A 14,938-nucleotide genomic window follows, 5' to 3' on the forward strand; every position below is an offset into this window, starting at 1 on the left:
TAATGCAGCCGGGACCAACGGCTTAACGCGCCTTCCGAAGCACGGAGGAGCTCGAGATGAAAACTTTTTTTGTGGTCACCCATCCTATGGCCGGCCTTTGCGAAAGTTGCTTAACTTCAACAATCGCAGACCGAGCGCGTTTACCGCTGCGCCACCGAGCTCCTCACGGTTTTTTTAATAAACATTATTTATTAAAATACAAATAGGAATAGTACCAAAGTATCTGCTTACTCCGATGGGAAATAGGCGTTAGTTTATGTAGGTGTTTATTTATTAAAATAATGTGGTTTCCAGGATTTGGCAATAGGCTATTACAGTTTATTATTGAAACTTTCAAGGACAGAACGTCTAGTGACGTTCCGATCCCAATGTGTCATATTACCTATTATGACCCATGATCTCTGTCCAGGAAAGGGTTAAGTAATACAGTTCATTCAAATATTTGTGTGGGGTTTTATTATAATAACCAGCAGCGCTTCCTACTGTTCAACCCGAACATGTATCCGAATTCCAAATATGATTTAACCTGTGGTAGGGATAAAAAAAAGAAATAAAACGACTTCCTGTTTAACCATGTAACTATAATGGTGGTTTTATTTTACTTCCACAAAATTAATTAATTAAAATCAGTGAAGTTCATTATCAAACTTATCTTTGTGCTAAACACCTACATCTCTAAACAATTATACTGCTACCCCATGTTGGTATAATCATTGTCACTGATACAATAATGTACAAGATTTTGTCTCTCATAGACATTATAGTATTATAACAGTACGAATTATAATAGTTAGAACGTAAATAGGCTGATGATGATGATATAGGAGAAGATTGAAACACGTTGCTTTTTACGAATATTTATTCTAGTAAGTACTTAAACCTATCATAAAATATCACAATATGAAATATTTCATTACATAATCTAGTGTAGAGAGATGTTTAAATTTATTAAACTATTAAGGGCTATTTTTAATTTCAATTCACGGGTATAATCCTTATTAATAGGTAGGTAGGGATAGAGCCATATAACTGAATACTCCAACAACTTTTACTAGGTACGCATATTTTTCTTACAAATGGAATTATATTTAGTTGTGGAAGAAGTATATATAATATACGCATATGCCTCACACCAGTGGGTTTTTTTACCTTTGATGGGTTTGCTCTTGGCCCCAGACTTGCCCGTAATCATTAACGAGGCCTAAGATGGAGCTCGCTCGCAGAAGGTGCCTGTTCACTCTGGCCTTGAAATAACCCGTTATATGCATTCGAAAATACAGAAGACGACAGAGAATTTCACTCCTTAGGGATGTGATAAGCTTGTTATTACATTATATATCTACTTATATAATAATATTTATCAGCTTTTATTAAAACCATTAAGTCTTATTTAGTCCGAGCTATTAGATTCTCAGGGGCATTCCTTCACACCACATTTACATTTAATAAAACCTAGATATAGCATAATTAGAATAGTAAACTTATTCCTTAACTGTTGCAAACCAGAGGAGTTAAAAAGGCCATATTGAAGCAATTAGTATAATAGGTATCAAAGCGAAGCACTGCATTTTGGCATAGTAACGATATTGCTATTTGACATTTATTTGTTGACATGATGCCCCTACTGTGATTGCACATAATGCAGTATTGGTTTTTAGATGAATTGCTCCAATGTGGCCTGTTTAGACGGCTAAACGGCTCTTAGGATACGAATAGAAAATAGCTTACCATTCTGATTATAAAATATCTAAGTTGCTTACAAATTAGAATTTAACCTATTTGCTCTAATCGATGGACAGTTGTCTAAACGAGCCATCGATGCCGAACAGCTCATCGTAGTTGGTCGGTTTCCCTGGTCTTAGAGCCTCGTTTGCTTTGATCGACTCCTGGGCCTTGAACCAGTCCTTGTAGTCGGCTAATTTCTTCATCCAGGCTTCTGTAAATAGAAAAAAAAACACAAAATGACTATCGGTTATTTTCAATACAGAATCATTGTAGTAATCTTGTTGAAAATTTAATTGTAGAACACGAGGAGTCATGGTGGGCAGAGACACAAGTAAGGCAACCTCTTGGTCTAAAATGGTCGCATTCATGCAATTCATTTAAAAAGCGATATTATAATATGACCTTTTCGCATATAAAAGTGAATGCGCAATGTGGCCGTGTTAGGTCCCCTAAAGCCACTCTGATATTCGTTCCGGTTTATCGTTTTTTGAAAGACAATACTCTATTTCAATATCTTTCAACAGTAATACCGACTATATTGCAGTGCCTGAACATGGATATGATGCTTGTGGCAAGTTACTTTGAAAGAAACATTTGCAGGCACATTTCAGAGGGATTAAAAAGGCCACATCACAGCAATTCCTATAAAAAGCAATATTGCAATTTTCCATTTCCGCATATAAAAGTGAATGTGCATTGTTAACAAAATTAAATATCAAAAAGCAATATTACTTTTTTAGATGAATTGCTTCAATGTGGCCTTTTTAACCCCCCTGACAGGTATAAATAAAATAATAATGAAATGTAATGTGTAATGTATATTAAATATACAAGTTTTATATCTTAATCCAAGCTTTTGTAATTTCTACCTACATACAAAGAACGCAAGTTGGCTAAGTCAAGGTCGGGTTTCGTAAGGAGATTAGATAATTACCCTGAGGTCATACGTGTTTGGGTTTATGGCTACTATGAATGGGTGTGTGACCTTGGGAAAGTAGACCATCATGGCGGCTTAATATTAGAAGTTGTTGTTAACATTAGTATTGATGTGTGTGGGATTGCAATGACTATTTCGAATCGTCGATTATGTCGCGAACTGGCGTAACTGCATTTTTTGACGAAACTGATTTGCACAATTTACAATTGTTATTAAGACACAAACCACTTTAGCAAAAAAATACAAATACGACAGTTAGCAAAGTTTACATAACATAACATACACAGCCTATATACGTGTTTCGGAGGGCACGTTAAGCCGTTGGTCCCGGCTATTAGTCGTAAAAACACCTCCACCAACCCGCAGTGGAGCAGCGTGGTGGAGTATGCTCCATACTCCCTCCGGTTGATTACGGGGAGCAGTGGGACGTATATAGTTATCAAAGTTTACCACGTAATAAATTATACTGTACTGGAGAACACGAGACTCAATTAATTTTAGAAATAAATATTCTATAAAGTACATTTGACTAGCCCATTTGGGAATAACGTCGTAAGGTTATGTGTGTCTCGAAGTTTTATTTTGTTAAAGGTGTGTGCCCACTACAGTGTATCATATTAGGACCCCGGCATGGACAAAAAAATATTCTCTGTATGATGAAGTTCTATGGCGCCACGCCGACTAAACCGTTCCGTCACCGAGGAACACCGTAGCGTACACACCGTATGCATGGACTGGCCAGAATTCCCGGTACATACAGGGTTAGAACGGGGTTGCTCCGTTGCAGTGGTCATAGTAGCATCCGGCACGCGCAGGTCCGTGCCTGACACCGTCCTAGCACGGTCCTAGTGTAATGGGCACAGGCCTTAACAGTTTGCCACTACACATTGTGTGAAACGCCTGAATTTATTAAAATTTATCCGTATCAAAATTTCTGGACATGGTATAATGAATGAAAAAGCAAGATTGTGTTCAGTTACTTACCACCACGGGCATGTCGTAAAAGCAATTTTCGACCGACTTTCACTTCGACCACACTTCCCGCACACAGTAGCCCGTCTTAAAACTAGGCTTACTTACTGTTAATTTCGTCCAAGGAGCCGCCGTAGCCACCATATTCTTCTGGCAGGATTTCCTTCGGTACATGCTCGTACAGTGTCTTCACGTCCGTATGGATGAAGATCTGCAAACAGTGAAGGCATTTTGATGAGAAACTACCTTTTTTTATAACGTGACTTATTGTAGATTTGCCGCTTATGGCATTAAGTTCTTGCCCGGAGAAATGCGCTGAGAGTTCTCACCTGGTGAGAAACTGAAGACGTTGTGCAAAGGATGAGGGAAAAGTATTCCAATTTTCAAAAAGCTGTTTTGTTCTCACCTCTGTCGGAGAAGTTGAATGGAGCATGGTATGGGCACGTAATGAGGAGGGATGAAAGGCATATAACGAGGAAAGTTATGAGTGTGAATTTGGATGGATATAGAGGTAGGAGACGACTAAAGAAAGAAAGGATAGATTGGGTGAAGAAGGATAGTGCGTGAAAGATGTGTGATGACAATTGACTGATGGAAGAGGAATAATATATCTTGTGCCGATCCCACTTAGAGTGGGATACGGACAGAAGGATTTGATGCCACTGCTGGGCAAAGGCCTTCCACATCTACATATTTCCAGAGGTCCATTCTGTTGTATATTGGTTAAGCTTTATAAAGTGCTCTATATAAAATCAACGTACCCTATTCTTGATCTTCTCCTTGAGGAAGGGTTTCACCAGGTTGACCACGGTGTCTATGATGGGCGAAGCATTGACCACGTGGACTTCCTTCAGCTTCACGGGGTACGCTTCCTGGAATTATTACAACAATCTACTTTATTATAATTTCCACAGGGCCTGTATTAGCACTTACTGGCGCGTTGTTTGGAATACAAAACTTTTCATATAAAAGTAAGTGCGCAATGACAACAAATGTCAAATAGCAATATTGCATTTTAAGATGAGTTGCTTCAAATTGGCCTATCTGCTGACACAGTTTGTCAGCAAATGGTAAAACATGCACTTATTATTTTATTTTACAGTAAAGATAATAAAAACATGCAAAAGTGAGTCTTATAAGTACTTATAAAAGCTGAATAAAGACGTTTGTAATATAATTAAGCTGTTATTGATTAGAAGCATGTTCAATATAAAAAAAAACTTAAATAAATGATTATAATTTTGGTTAAAATTATTACTTAAAAATTACATAATATTTACAGATAACTACTACAAAATAATGAAAAATAAATGAAATACGCACCGTAATTCCGCATTTATATCAAAGATAGCTAGTTATTGTAATAAGTGTTCATAGACATAACATTTACGTGAAAAGTGCAATGTTTAGAATATCAACTGAGCTAAATTATTAGATAATTACTACGTGAAAGAAATATGCAAAGTGAATTCTACCAACGTAATAAGAGTGGCGATTTCAGAAGCAAATTCATTGATTGACTAATAATTTAAATGACTGGTGGACTAGGTGACTGGTTGAATGTTCAGAATTTCTACGCCTACCTGAACACAAATCAAGAACTTCTTGACAGCTGAAGGGGAAATCTTGCCCAGATGGCTCGGAGCCACTATACTAGCATCCAGAATGTAAACGTCACCAGCCACTCCCTCTACTTCTTCAGCGAGTCTGACATCACCAATCATCATCGCCACTTTGAAGGCATCGTTCAACTGATTCGTGTCTAAGTTCTTGTCCAAACCTGAAATTATTGGAAGAAATTTCTTTAGTTTCACGAATATAACAGTTTTAAAGTAAACAAGACACTTCACTGGGAGTCCATCGAGGGTCCAGAGAACACCACTCACCTACACCTAGAACAAATATTGGTCTTGTTAACACGTAGTCAAGTCTGATATTGGAATTTCAGCGATTTTGCAGAAGCTTTCGATTACATACTGCTATCGCTTATCAAACCTCTTGTAAAATCCGGCCTGCGTTCTTGAGTGCTATTGTGCCGAAGATGCCAATAATAAGTTCCTGTGTATCAATTTACTACTGTAAGGGTTTGGAACTGTTGAACCGCTGTCTTGAGTGCACCCAGAGTGTAAGTTACCCACCAAAGTGTTTTGAATCATCATCAACATCAATTTTCGATTCCAGTACAAGGTCACTGGAAAACATTGTCAATGTTTCAGACTGATCCTTGCCATTTGGAAGTAAGAAAAAGTTCTCTTCGGATATGTGGAATCGGTCGTCGGATGGATAGATATTATTGAAGGATGCAGAACTTGGACATATTTTGGTAGTGATGGAGAAATAACCTGGATATGGTTGAACTAGGAAGTAGGGAGTTTGTGAAGGGAAGTGTAAAAGAATATAGGTGATCTTTGCTTGCGGGAGAAGTTGTAAGCAAGATTAAATTATTATGGTAGCTCGACTGTTAATTGGTTCACCTACTATTCAGGCGAAGGGCATTCAAACTCAGGTCAATATTTATTATAGTTTGACTTTAAGCTCAAAAGTTAACATTGGTTTTTCAGGTAAAGTATTTATCCTGAGGAAACCTGCAAAAGCTTGAGACAAAAGAAGCGTTTGTCCATTTTACCGAGGCTCGCTGGGTTTGCGTGGTGAGATGTGGCTTGAATCAATATTTTAGTAGGGGAGGCCTATGCCCAACTCAGCATGTGCGAGGTTGATGCACTGATGATAAATTCAAGATGCAGCGAGACTTCATGTAAGCATTTGTTCCCTATCCCCATGCCAATGATAATTTTGATTGACTACATGCAGGCTTTCTGAACATTTTCAAGAGGAATGTAAATGATATCAGAAATTACGGTTAGGCGTTAAAAATGGCGTTAATGAACATTATTTGTGACACGTACCTCTACAGATGGTTACTCTGCGGCCATTTGGAGTCAAACCAGGCATTGGGGGTCCTTGACTGAAAATTTAAAGTTGAATTTATTTATTATTATAGGTGAGGCAGATGCAATATATTTTTAATTTTTCTGTGTAATTACTCAACAAAATATTTGATTTTGTATACAGCTGTACCTGGGTACTTTCGTGGTTTAACTGGTTTGCAACTAAGTCACCTACTTTATTATTATTTTCTATAATTATAGTTACGCAAATAGGTACTTAAATTGGTTTTCATCGATTGATGCATTCCTTATACACACTACTGAATGCATTTAAAACATAGATAAGTGTTCTATAAAAATACTTACTGCAAATTCCATTTAATGGCAATCACGTAATCTCGTAAAGATATTGGAAAAAGTAAAAGTCCACTCACGCTCTTGTAGCCAGATCATGGAGTTCGGGTCTGGTGATGTCCCTGTTGGTGAAGAACTCCGGACAAGCGGCGCGCATTGTGAAGTACATGTCCAGCTTACGCTTGGTCTTCTCCAGGGAGAAGCTGCAGCCGCGGAGGAAGGTCATGATGCGGCTGTCATCTGGAATATTTTAAGAAAGAATTAAAATTTGAGATTTTGTGTTGTATAAGAGTAAAGAAGTAGTTTCTTTTATCGTGTGGGTTGTGAGGCGGATGACCTCATCAACCCTGGTGTCAGGGTTATTATTGAGCAAAAGCCCCTGATATGGCTGAATTAAGTACTATAATACAAATATCTTAATATTATATTATCCTATCTTGATAGTCATCATTTAAGATTACTAGAGATTAATATATTATTATTACTTAATTAGGTTCCTAGTCAATTTGACTTCCTTACTACTGCTTCATGAGGACTTAAGAGTTAGGGATTCATGGGATTTTATAATAAGGAATCTTTCGGAAAAGTTTTGGGATCTGAATTGTGCTGGGCAAGGTTCCAAAATACATAACTTAACCTACCCCAGTTATCGGGCAAATGCGGCTGCTTCTTCATCCAGTCCTTGATGATGGCCAGGTCCTGGTCCCTGGTGTCGACGTTCTCGTTTAGCTCCACCCTGATTTTCTTCCACATCTCCCCCGAAGGTTGCACTAGAGTTGCAGTTGTCATGTTTGATGCTCTGAAGATAAAGAAAGGTAGGATTGTTATAAAGAGTTTCAGATTGCTTAAGGATTAATAGGCTTTTTTATTTGAGGAAGGTATGTTTTTCTGTAGATTTGGGGAGAGAGTCCGAGCAGTTATACAATGCATGTGTGCCCTGGCACGCACTGCTGGGCCGATATACGTAGCTGCTCACTCCACAACTTTCACACTTCCTATTTACTCTTCTGCAAACCTAGGGTGAAATGTTATTTACTAGATACCACTGCAGGCCACATTTTCACTTACCATCAACCCTATTTAAAAAAAAAAGAACATGGTCAATCCTTTTATACGTGATAAGGTTGTTGCCTCAGACATAGAGAGTTAGTAGATACGTAACATTTTTAGTAACATCTTGAAGAAAAAATAAGGTAAAATAAGTATTTTCAAAGTTGAACGTACTGTAAAGAATTTTAAATAAACACAGTCAAGTTGCAGTGTATTATACATAATGTCGGTAGTGTAGGCTGTTTTATCATTTTAAATCTTTTAAGTTTTCCTTGTATATAATTATAATGATGTTACCACGTAAAATCTTTAAGGCCGTTCTGTATCCATTATTTATTAAATTGTAAATATGTACCCTATAATGAGGGATTTTCTGTTTTTTTTTTTTTTTTTTCCTAGCTGCTGGATAGATGGCGTTGAACTTGGTAGGTTACTGCAGGGAAAAAAACGTTAATTAAGTATTTCAGGGGGGTTAAAAAGGCCACATCGAAGCAATTCACCTAAAAAGCAATATTGCTATTCGACGTTTGTTTGCGTTTACTTTTATATGCGCAAATGTCATATAGCAATATTGCTTTTTTAGATTAATTGCTTCGATGTGGCCCTTTTAAGCCCCTTGTTTTTCTTCGATGAAATTTTAAAAACAAATCAAAACGTATAAACGTATAATAAACTATAAATAGTTATATCAGCATAAGAACGTGCTTATACTAGTAATGCTTTTATAATAGTTACGAAGAAAATTTGCTTTCTTTCATTTCTATGACATAGGTTAAAAGGACAACATCTATAAAGTTCAAAGATTGTCCTATTTCACTGCAGGGAATTTACTTCATGCTTATTTTAGCCGAAGAAACATATTAGGTACCTGTTTTGCATAACGTGTGTGCAGAAATGGGTTCGGCGAACTTTACATGAAGTAAGAGATCTTAGCGTATATCTCGTGGACGCAGGTTAAAGCACCAGGCAGATTTGTGTCGTTCTTGTGAGCTCAACCGGTTGCGATTAGGGAGCGTGGTACAATTATTCAGGACGTTCGAGTTCTATTGACGATGCGATCTCAAGTAATTCTGACACTCTTCTTCTGCTATTTTGTGGGTTGTGAGGTGGATTACCGACCACATGAATAATGGTGACAGGGTTATTATTGGGTCGTCAAAGGCCCCTGACATGACTCATGTAACAACTACTTATTTACATCGGTAAGTAGTAACCGGGTAACATGCCTTCTGAAGACGGATCATCTTAGTTTCGGACAATCGGTTGATCAGCTGCAATGTCCTAACCAAACCAGGGTTTACAGTGCGTCTGGCGCTGTTTATGTTCTGACACTAAGGAGGGTCTTTTTTCTACTCCTGGAGGGTTATAATGGCAACATCGAAGCTATTCATCTAAGAAAGCAATATTGCTACTTATTTGACATTTGTTTGCATTGCGAACTTACTTTTATATGCGCAAATGTCAAATTGCATTATTGCTTTCTTAGATGAATTGCTTCGATGTGGCCATTTTAACCCCCCTGTTCTTCTTCTTTGCGAGTAGATGGCGATCGATACTAAATTTTTGCTGACCAATAATTGGCCACATTTACGGTATTGTCAGTGACTTCTTCTACTTATGTTGACCTCTTTCAATTGTATCCTGCCTTGGAATACTGACAAAGACTTTTCCTTTGGAGTCTTTATAGACGAAATATATACTGACTGCTGCGTCATGTTTGAGTCATGCGTCGCTGCGATGTCGAAACGAAAAGGCAAAAGATGATAAGTCTGCCCTCGCAGAACGGCAACCGCGCCGCTGCTTCGAGGGCTTTGGCCATTAACCGTATGATATTTATCCACGTAGATACCATTCGCTGCGTCTATTGGTCGAAAACCTTGATATAATTTGGGCCGCGCGCCGGTATTGCCGTGCAGAGCTTGCTGGTATCTCTTGTATACATGCTACCTTCAACTGTCACATTTTGTTATTGGTGCGACCGTGGTTGCACCAACATGGTGTTCTAGTGAGATAGGGTTCTAACTTTAAAGTACATTTCAAGCAACGCAGTTCCAATCTGGTAGTGAAAACAGGAACCCCGAAACAAGTCCATAGAGCTCGGGTTATGGTGATCTAAAAAGTGCGACCTTCGAGGTCAAGGCCTTGACGTCATTAAAGGTTACACGTCATCCATGCTATGAATTTTCTAGACAAAGTCCACAAAAACTAGAAGATAAACGGATATTTAAACAAAGGTGGATTCTATGTTACTTGAGAAACCGGTTTAGTGCCATAATGACACGTGCGTTATTCCATACATAATTTAGTTGTATTTATACTGTCGCTATATTGACATTTAGTCGTTTGAACTTGATTTTTTTGATGTTCTAATGATGTTTAAGGGGTTTCCCCATGACGCTTCTGGGTTTTTAATACATACATAAACTCTCGCCTATTTCCCACCGGGGTGAACAGAGACTATGGAATTCCATTTTCTTCGATCCTGACATACTTCTCTTGCTTCCTCCACATTCATCAATTGTTACATACACGTACGCTGATCTGGCTGGACGCAGAACATCTCTAGGTCTTCCTCTGCCAGCTCTACCACGAACCCTCGCTTTATATACTGCTTTCGTAATCCTATTATCCTTCACCCACTTTATGTGTCCAAACCAACTTAACATTCCCTTCTGAATCTTAGTCACTATATCGTTTTTTACACCAAATATTTTTCATATCACATTGTTTCTCACTCTGCCACTCAATTTAGCACCGCAGATGCTACGCAATGGCTTTTTAATAATATTTAAAAATAGTAAACGGACTTGACGAACGTAGTAAATGGAATAAAGTGTTTTTCGACAAAAAACATTAAAAACACTTTAATTAATTAATTCGCTTCATGAGGTATGATTCGCCTAGCAGTGGGACCATTGTTTACGTAATAAGAGTAAAAATGTTAGATCATACTTAGAGGTACTCAAGCAAAAAACCGTTTTTTACAATAGTAAATGTTTCATAGTAGTTTTTGCTCGATTTCGCAACTCGATCGAGTTTCGCAAAATCGGCTTGAAAATCGAATTCGATATTGATCATCCGTTACTGGCCAACGTAATCGGTTTGAGTGGAAACAGGGTTCCGAAGTTACATAACAATATTTTAAACAATTAAATAAGTGATTAGTATGCAGTGAAACTAGGGTCTATCCGTATAATGTATGTGAGTAGAGCTACAAGTAATCAAAAGACAACTTTGTCACGACGTTCTAAGATGTATATTATGATGAATCATTTGTACGAGTGTCCTCCTGCGGCCCAGATTTCTGGACACAGTTAAACAATGTGTTTTGAATTTTAAAAGGACTTTCGGCGTTAAGGCCACTTAATAAGATGTGGTTCGCTGTCTGGCTGTGTAAAAGCGCAGTGACCGAGTGTTCCTTTCGGTAGCGGGAACTTTTGTTATATTTAAGTTTGTATGAACTTCACAGTTAAGTATTTATAGGAACGTCTAGCGTCCTGTGTTGTGGATTTTCTTGCACCAATACTGGTTGATACTCTGCAGCAGTTTAAGGCTGGTTAGACGTTCAAGAAAAAATACCTCTATAACACATAACATAAACAGCCTATACGTCCCACTGCTGAGCACAGGCCTCCCCTCAATCAATTGGAACGGTATGGAGGATACTCCACCATGCTGGTCCCCTGGTGGATTTTTCGGTAAATAGCCGGGACCAACTGCTTAACCTAGCGGGAATGAAATAATTAAAAATGTATTTTTATGAAAATTGTCGATTCAATATGGGTAACATATTATTATTGAATTGAGTGAAGACATTTTTGATATTCTGTTTCAGAATGAAGCTCGGCGTGCCAATTTTATAAAAAAAAATATTTTCCGCTATTAGCTCGGTTAAAATATTCTTGGACTGACAAACTTAACCTATTAAGGTCTATAATATATATCCCTGGGATTTCAACCTTTTCTTTTAACCTATTTGTTGTTTCAACCTTTCTATGCGTGTTTGTAGTAAACCTGATTTACGTTAGCAAATATTGAACCTCAGTGTATATTGCAAAAGGTATACTATACAGGTATTTGCAACACATAATGTCAACATTTCGCCCCGAAGGTCGATTGCAATATTTCATAGAGACACGGCAGTGTGCTTGATACTTTCTGAATGACTGCAAAAACTTTGATGTTGTATAATAATGGAAATATGTTTCGTTTCTATTTGAAAAGATGGATGGTAATTTGCGACCGTATGTCTTAGTAAATGTTACATTATTAAATAGTCATATATGCTTCAACTCACGCCTATTTCCCACCAGGGTAAGCAGAAACTATGTAATTTCCTTTGCTTATATTCTGACACACTTCTCTAAATAAAATAAAAACACAATAATTTATTTAAATAGACACCAATAAAAAAGACTTCGTAAAATAATAATAAAGGCCTCGCAAGCCTCCTTACGGATGTTTCGTAAGAATTATTAGAAAAATTACAATGGATAATAATTATCTTTTATTGTAAAAGATTTTTAATAACAATTATTATTTTTCAAAATTTAAATGTAGCTAAAATTTTATTAAACTCGTGATCTGTTGAACAAAAATTTATTATTTTTTAATGACAAGCACAATACTCTTGTAACTAATCAGACTTCGTAACAAAAGTGGTGCAAGTTATCTCCTTATTTACTTGTGGGCTGTGGATCTAGCTACCCCATTAGGGACTATGGGCGTGAGTTTATATACATACATATGTACCTATGTAAATGATTATAAGCAGAAGGTATCTATCTGTACATGAGATCTAGTCATCCTTGTTCTGTGGGAAAATTCATTAAAAAAAGACAATAACATTTGGATGTGCGTTATTCTTGATTTCCTTAAGACCTCATTAAGTACTTGGCTGGACAAATGGGGAGCGTCAGGGGCTCGCCCTTATAAGGGAAAATCCCTGAATAGTTATTGGAATAGTTATTATTGTTTATTACATTTAGATAGTTAATCTCAGAGATTAAGTCCCTGATTCATCACTTACTGGGAAAGATAGCTTATCTAATGTATGAAATGTACTATTTGCCTGATTACTGAGTCATTGATAGATAGGCTAAATACATAGCTATATGTACCACAGATGAGACACAAAATGTGTTGGATTTCTTTCTACTAAGTTTATAATATTATTTTCTGTATGTATGCACATGTTAAGGTATTTATTTATTGTATGGGCCTTTGTAGTCGGAAATAAATGGTTTATTACTATTTTTATAGGCTGACAGAAGCCAGCATGTTCTTGTGAAAAAGGCCTTAAGTCTAGAAATTACATCGAACAATACTTACTTATCAAAGTTTGATACATATTATTAAGTTATTGTTCGTACTTGGATTAAAAATAGTCCGAAGGAAAGCTTTTTCCACACAGAAATTGGTGTAGATATAGTAGTTAGTGAGACTGCTTGTGAAGGAAGAAATAAATATATATAAGTATATACTCGCCCGCCGACGGCCTCTGTGGTCCAGTGGTTGAGCGTTGGACTCACGATCCGGAGGCCCCGGGTTCGATTCCCGATGGGGATATCACAAAAATCACTTTGTGATCCCTAGTTTGGTTAGGACATTACAGGCTGATCACCTGATTGTCCGAAAGTAAGATGATCCGTGCTTCGGAAGGCACGTTAAGCGGTTGGTCCCGGTTACTATTTACTGATGTAAGTGAGTAATCGTTACATGAGCCATGTCAGGGGCCTTTGGCGGCTCAATTATAACCCTGACACCAGGGTTGATGAGGTTGGTATTCTACCTCACGACACACACGATAAGAAGAAGAAGTATATACTAATCTCTATACATAAAATACATAATATATAATCTATCTAGTGTTACAACGCAAGGATTATGAAATAAGATGAGATGTATTGTGTCAGCGCAAGATCGTAACTTCATAACTGAGGTCATTAGGCCTTAAAATAAAACCGGATATCTTCGCTTACATTTAGAATATTTATAATTAAAATAAAAATTTAAAATAGTTTTTCCCGGAAATGAGATGCGTCTGCAACGATTGTCCTCGAAAAAGTAAAATATCAAATTGTAACTTAATGGATCCTTATTACATTACTTATGTCTTTGAGATTCATTCTTTCACTCGCTTAAGCTAAGTATTTCCATGATTTAGCTAGACATATTATTTGAATATTACGACATGAGCCTTTATAGGTAATAATTTCTAAAAAGAAAAAGTATAAACGATAATATTCAAGTTCTTAATTCAAAGTGACAATTTAAAACAAAGCTATGTAACTCATAAAATTAATGAATTCATTTTTTAAAATTGGAATGCTCACTCACTTGTTTCACTGCGCGCGTGGATTTCGCAAGATCGCGGGAGATCGCGCACCGTTCCGTCCTGTCGACCGAATAGTACTGACTTACCTGATCGGGCACATCTTGAGCAACGCTCTGCGCTTGAGTTTGTTGTCTGATAGACCTTGAAAGGTTGCGACATTGGACTTTAGAGGCAAAATGTTGTAAGTCATTTTTAAGCTGTTTCTGGGGATATTAGCCCAATTATTACGTGGGTTTCAATGATTGTGATGTATGAGTCATTTTGTTCGCCATTTTTTATGTTATTTACTTATAGATAAAACGTCACGTAAAATATACATCTGTTTTAGAATTATGAATACCTACCAACTGAGATTTTTATGCCAGCTGTCATAATAACCACGGTGGTCCTATTCTATAACATCTTCTCCTAATCATTTTATCTCCTGTTGGAATGTAGGGCTCGAATAACAGATTTCCACTCCTCGCGATCTTCTGCTGCCTCTGTTGCTTGCTCCCATGATATGCCGAGAGTTTTTAATTCCCGGTCAACCGAGCGTCGCCAGGTCTCTTTCGGACGCCCCCTTTTGCGTTTTCCACACGCACACCAGGTCAGAGCTCGTCGGGACGGGTGCTACACAGGTCTTCTAAGTGCATGGCCAATCCACCGCCATTTCCGGGATATCAGCATCCACAG

The 14,938-nt window shown here is 37.5% G+C and overlaps 1 protein-coding gene across 1 annotated transcript; it reads right to left on the minus strand.

Annotated features, from left to right (window-relative positions):
- Positions 1-564: 564 nt before the first annotated feature.
- On the minus strand, positions 565-14,385 carry LOC126376039 (alpha-tocopherol transfer protein-like). The gene is made up of 8 exons (XM_050023199.1): positions 14,266-14,385; positions 7,518-7,675; positions 6,957-7,116; positions 6,541-6,599; positions 5,218-5,414; positions 4,396-4,506; positions 3,743-3,845; positions 565-1,936 (listed from the first exon to the last, which is right to left on the minus strand). The coding sequence occupies exons 2-8, from the start codon at positions 7,663-7,665 to the stop codon at positions 1,785-1,787; spliced, it is 930 nt and encodes a 309-aa protein (XP_049879156.1). The 5' UTR covers positions 7,666-7,675; positions 14,266-14,385; the 3' UTR covers positions 565-1,784.
- Between the last annotated feature and the right edge of the window lie 553 nt (positions 14,386-14,938).

Source organism: Pectinophora gossypiella, chromosome 20, assembly GCF_024362695.1.
Source record: "Pectinophora gossypiella chromosome 20, ilPecGoss1.1, whole genome shotgun sequence".
NCBI classification, from domain to species: domain Eukaryota; kingdom Metazoa; phylum Arthropoda; class Insecta; order Lepidoptera; family Gelechiidae; genus Pectinophora; species Pectinophora gossypiella.

Coding starts and splice junctions, on each gene's coding strand:
- LOC126376039 (XM_050023199.1), bottom strand. CDS start 7,665: ATGACAACTGCAACTCTAGTGCAACCTTCGGGGGAGATGTGGAAGAAA. Junction 7,117..7,517: donor GCATTTGCCCGATAACTGGG/GTAGGTTAAGTT, acceptor AAAATATTCCAG/ATGACAGCCGCATCATGACC. Junction 1,937..3,742: donor CTCCTTGGACGAAATTAACA/GTAAGTAAGCCT, acceptor TTCTATTTACAG/AAGCCTGGATGAAGAAATTA.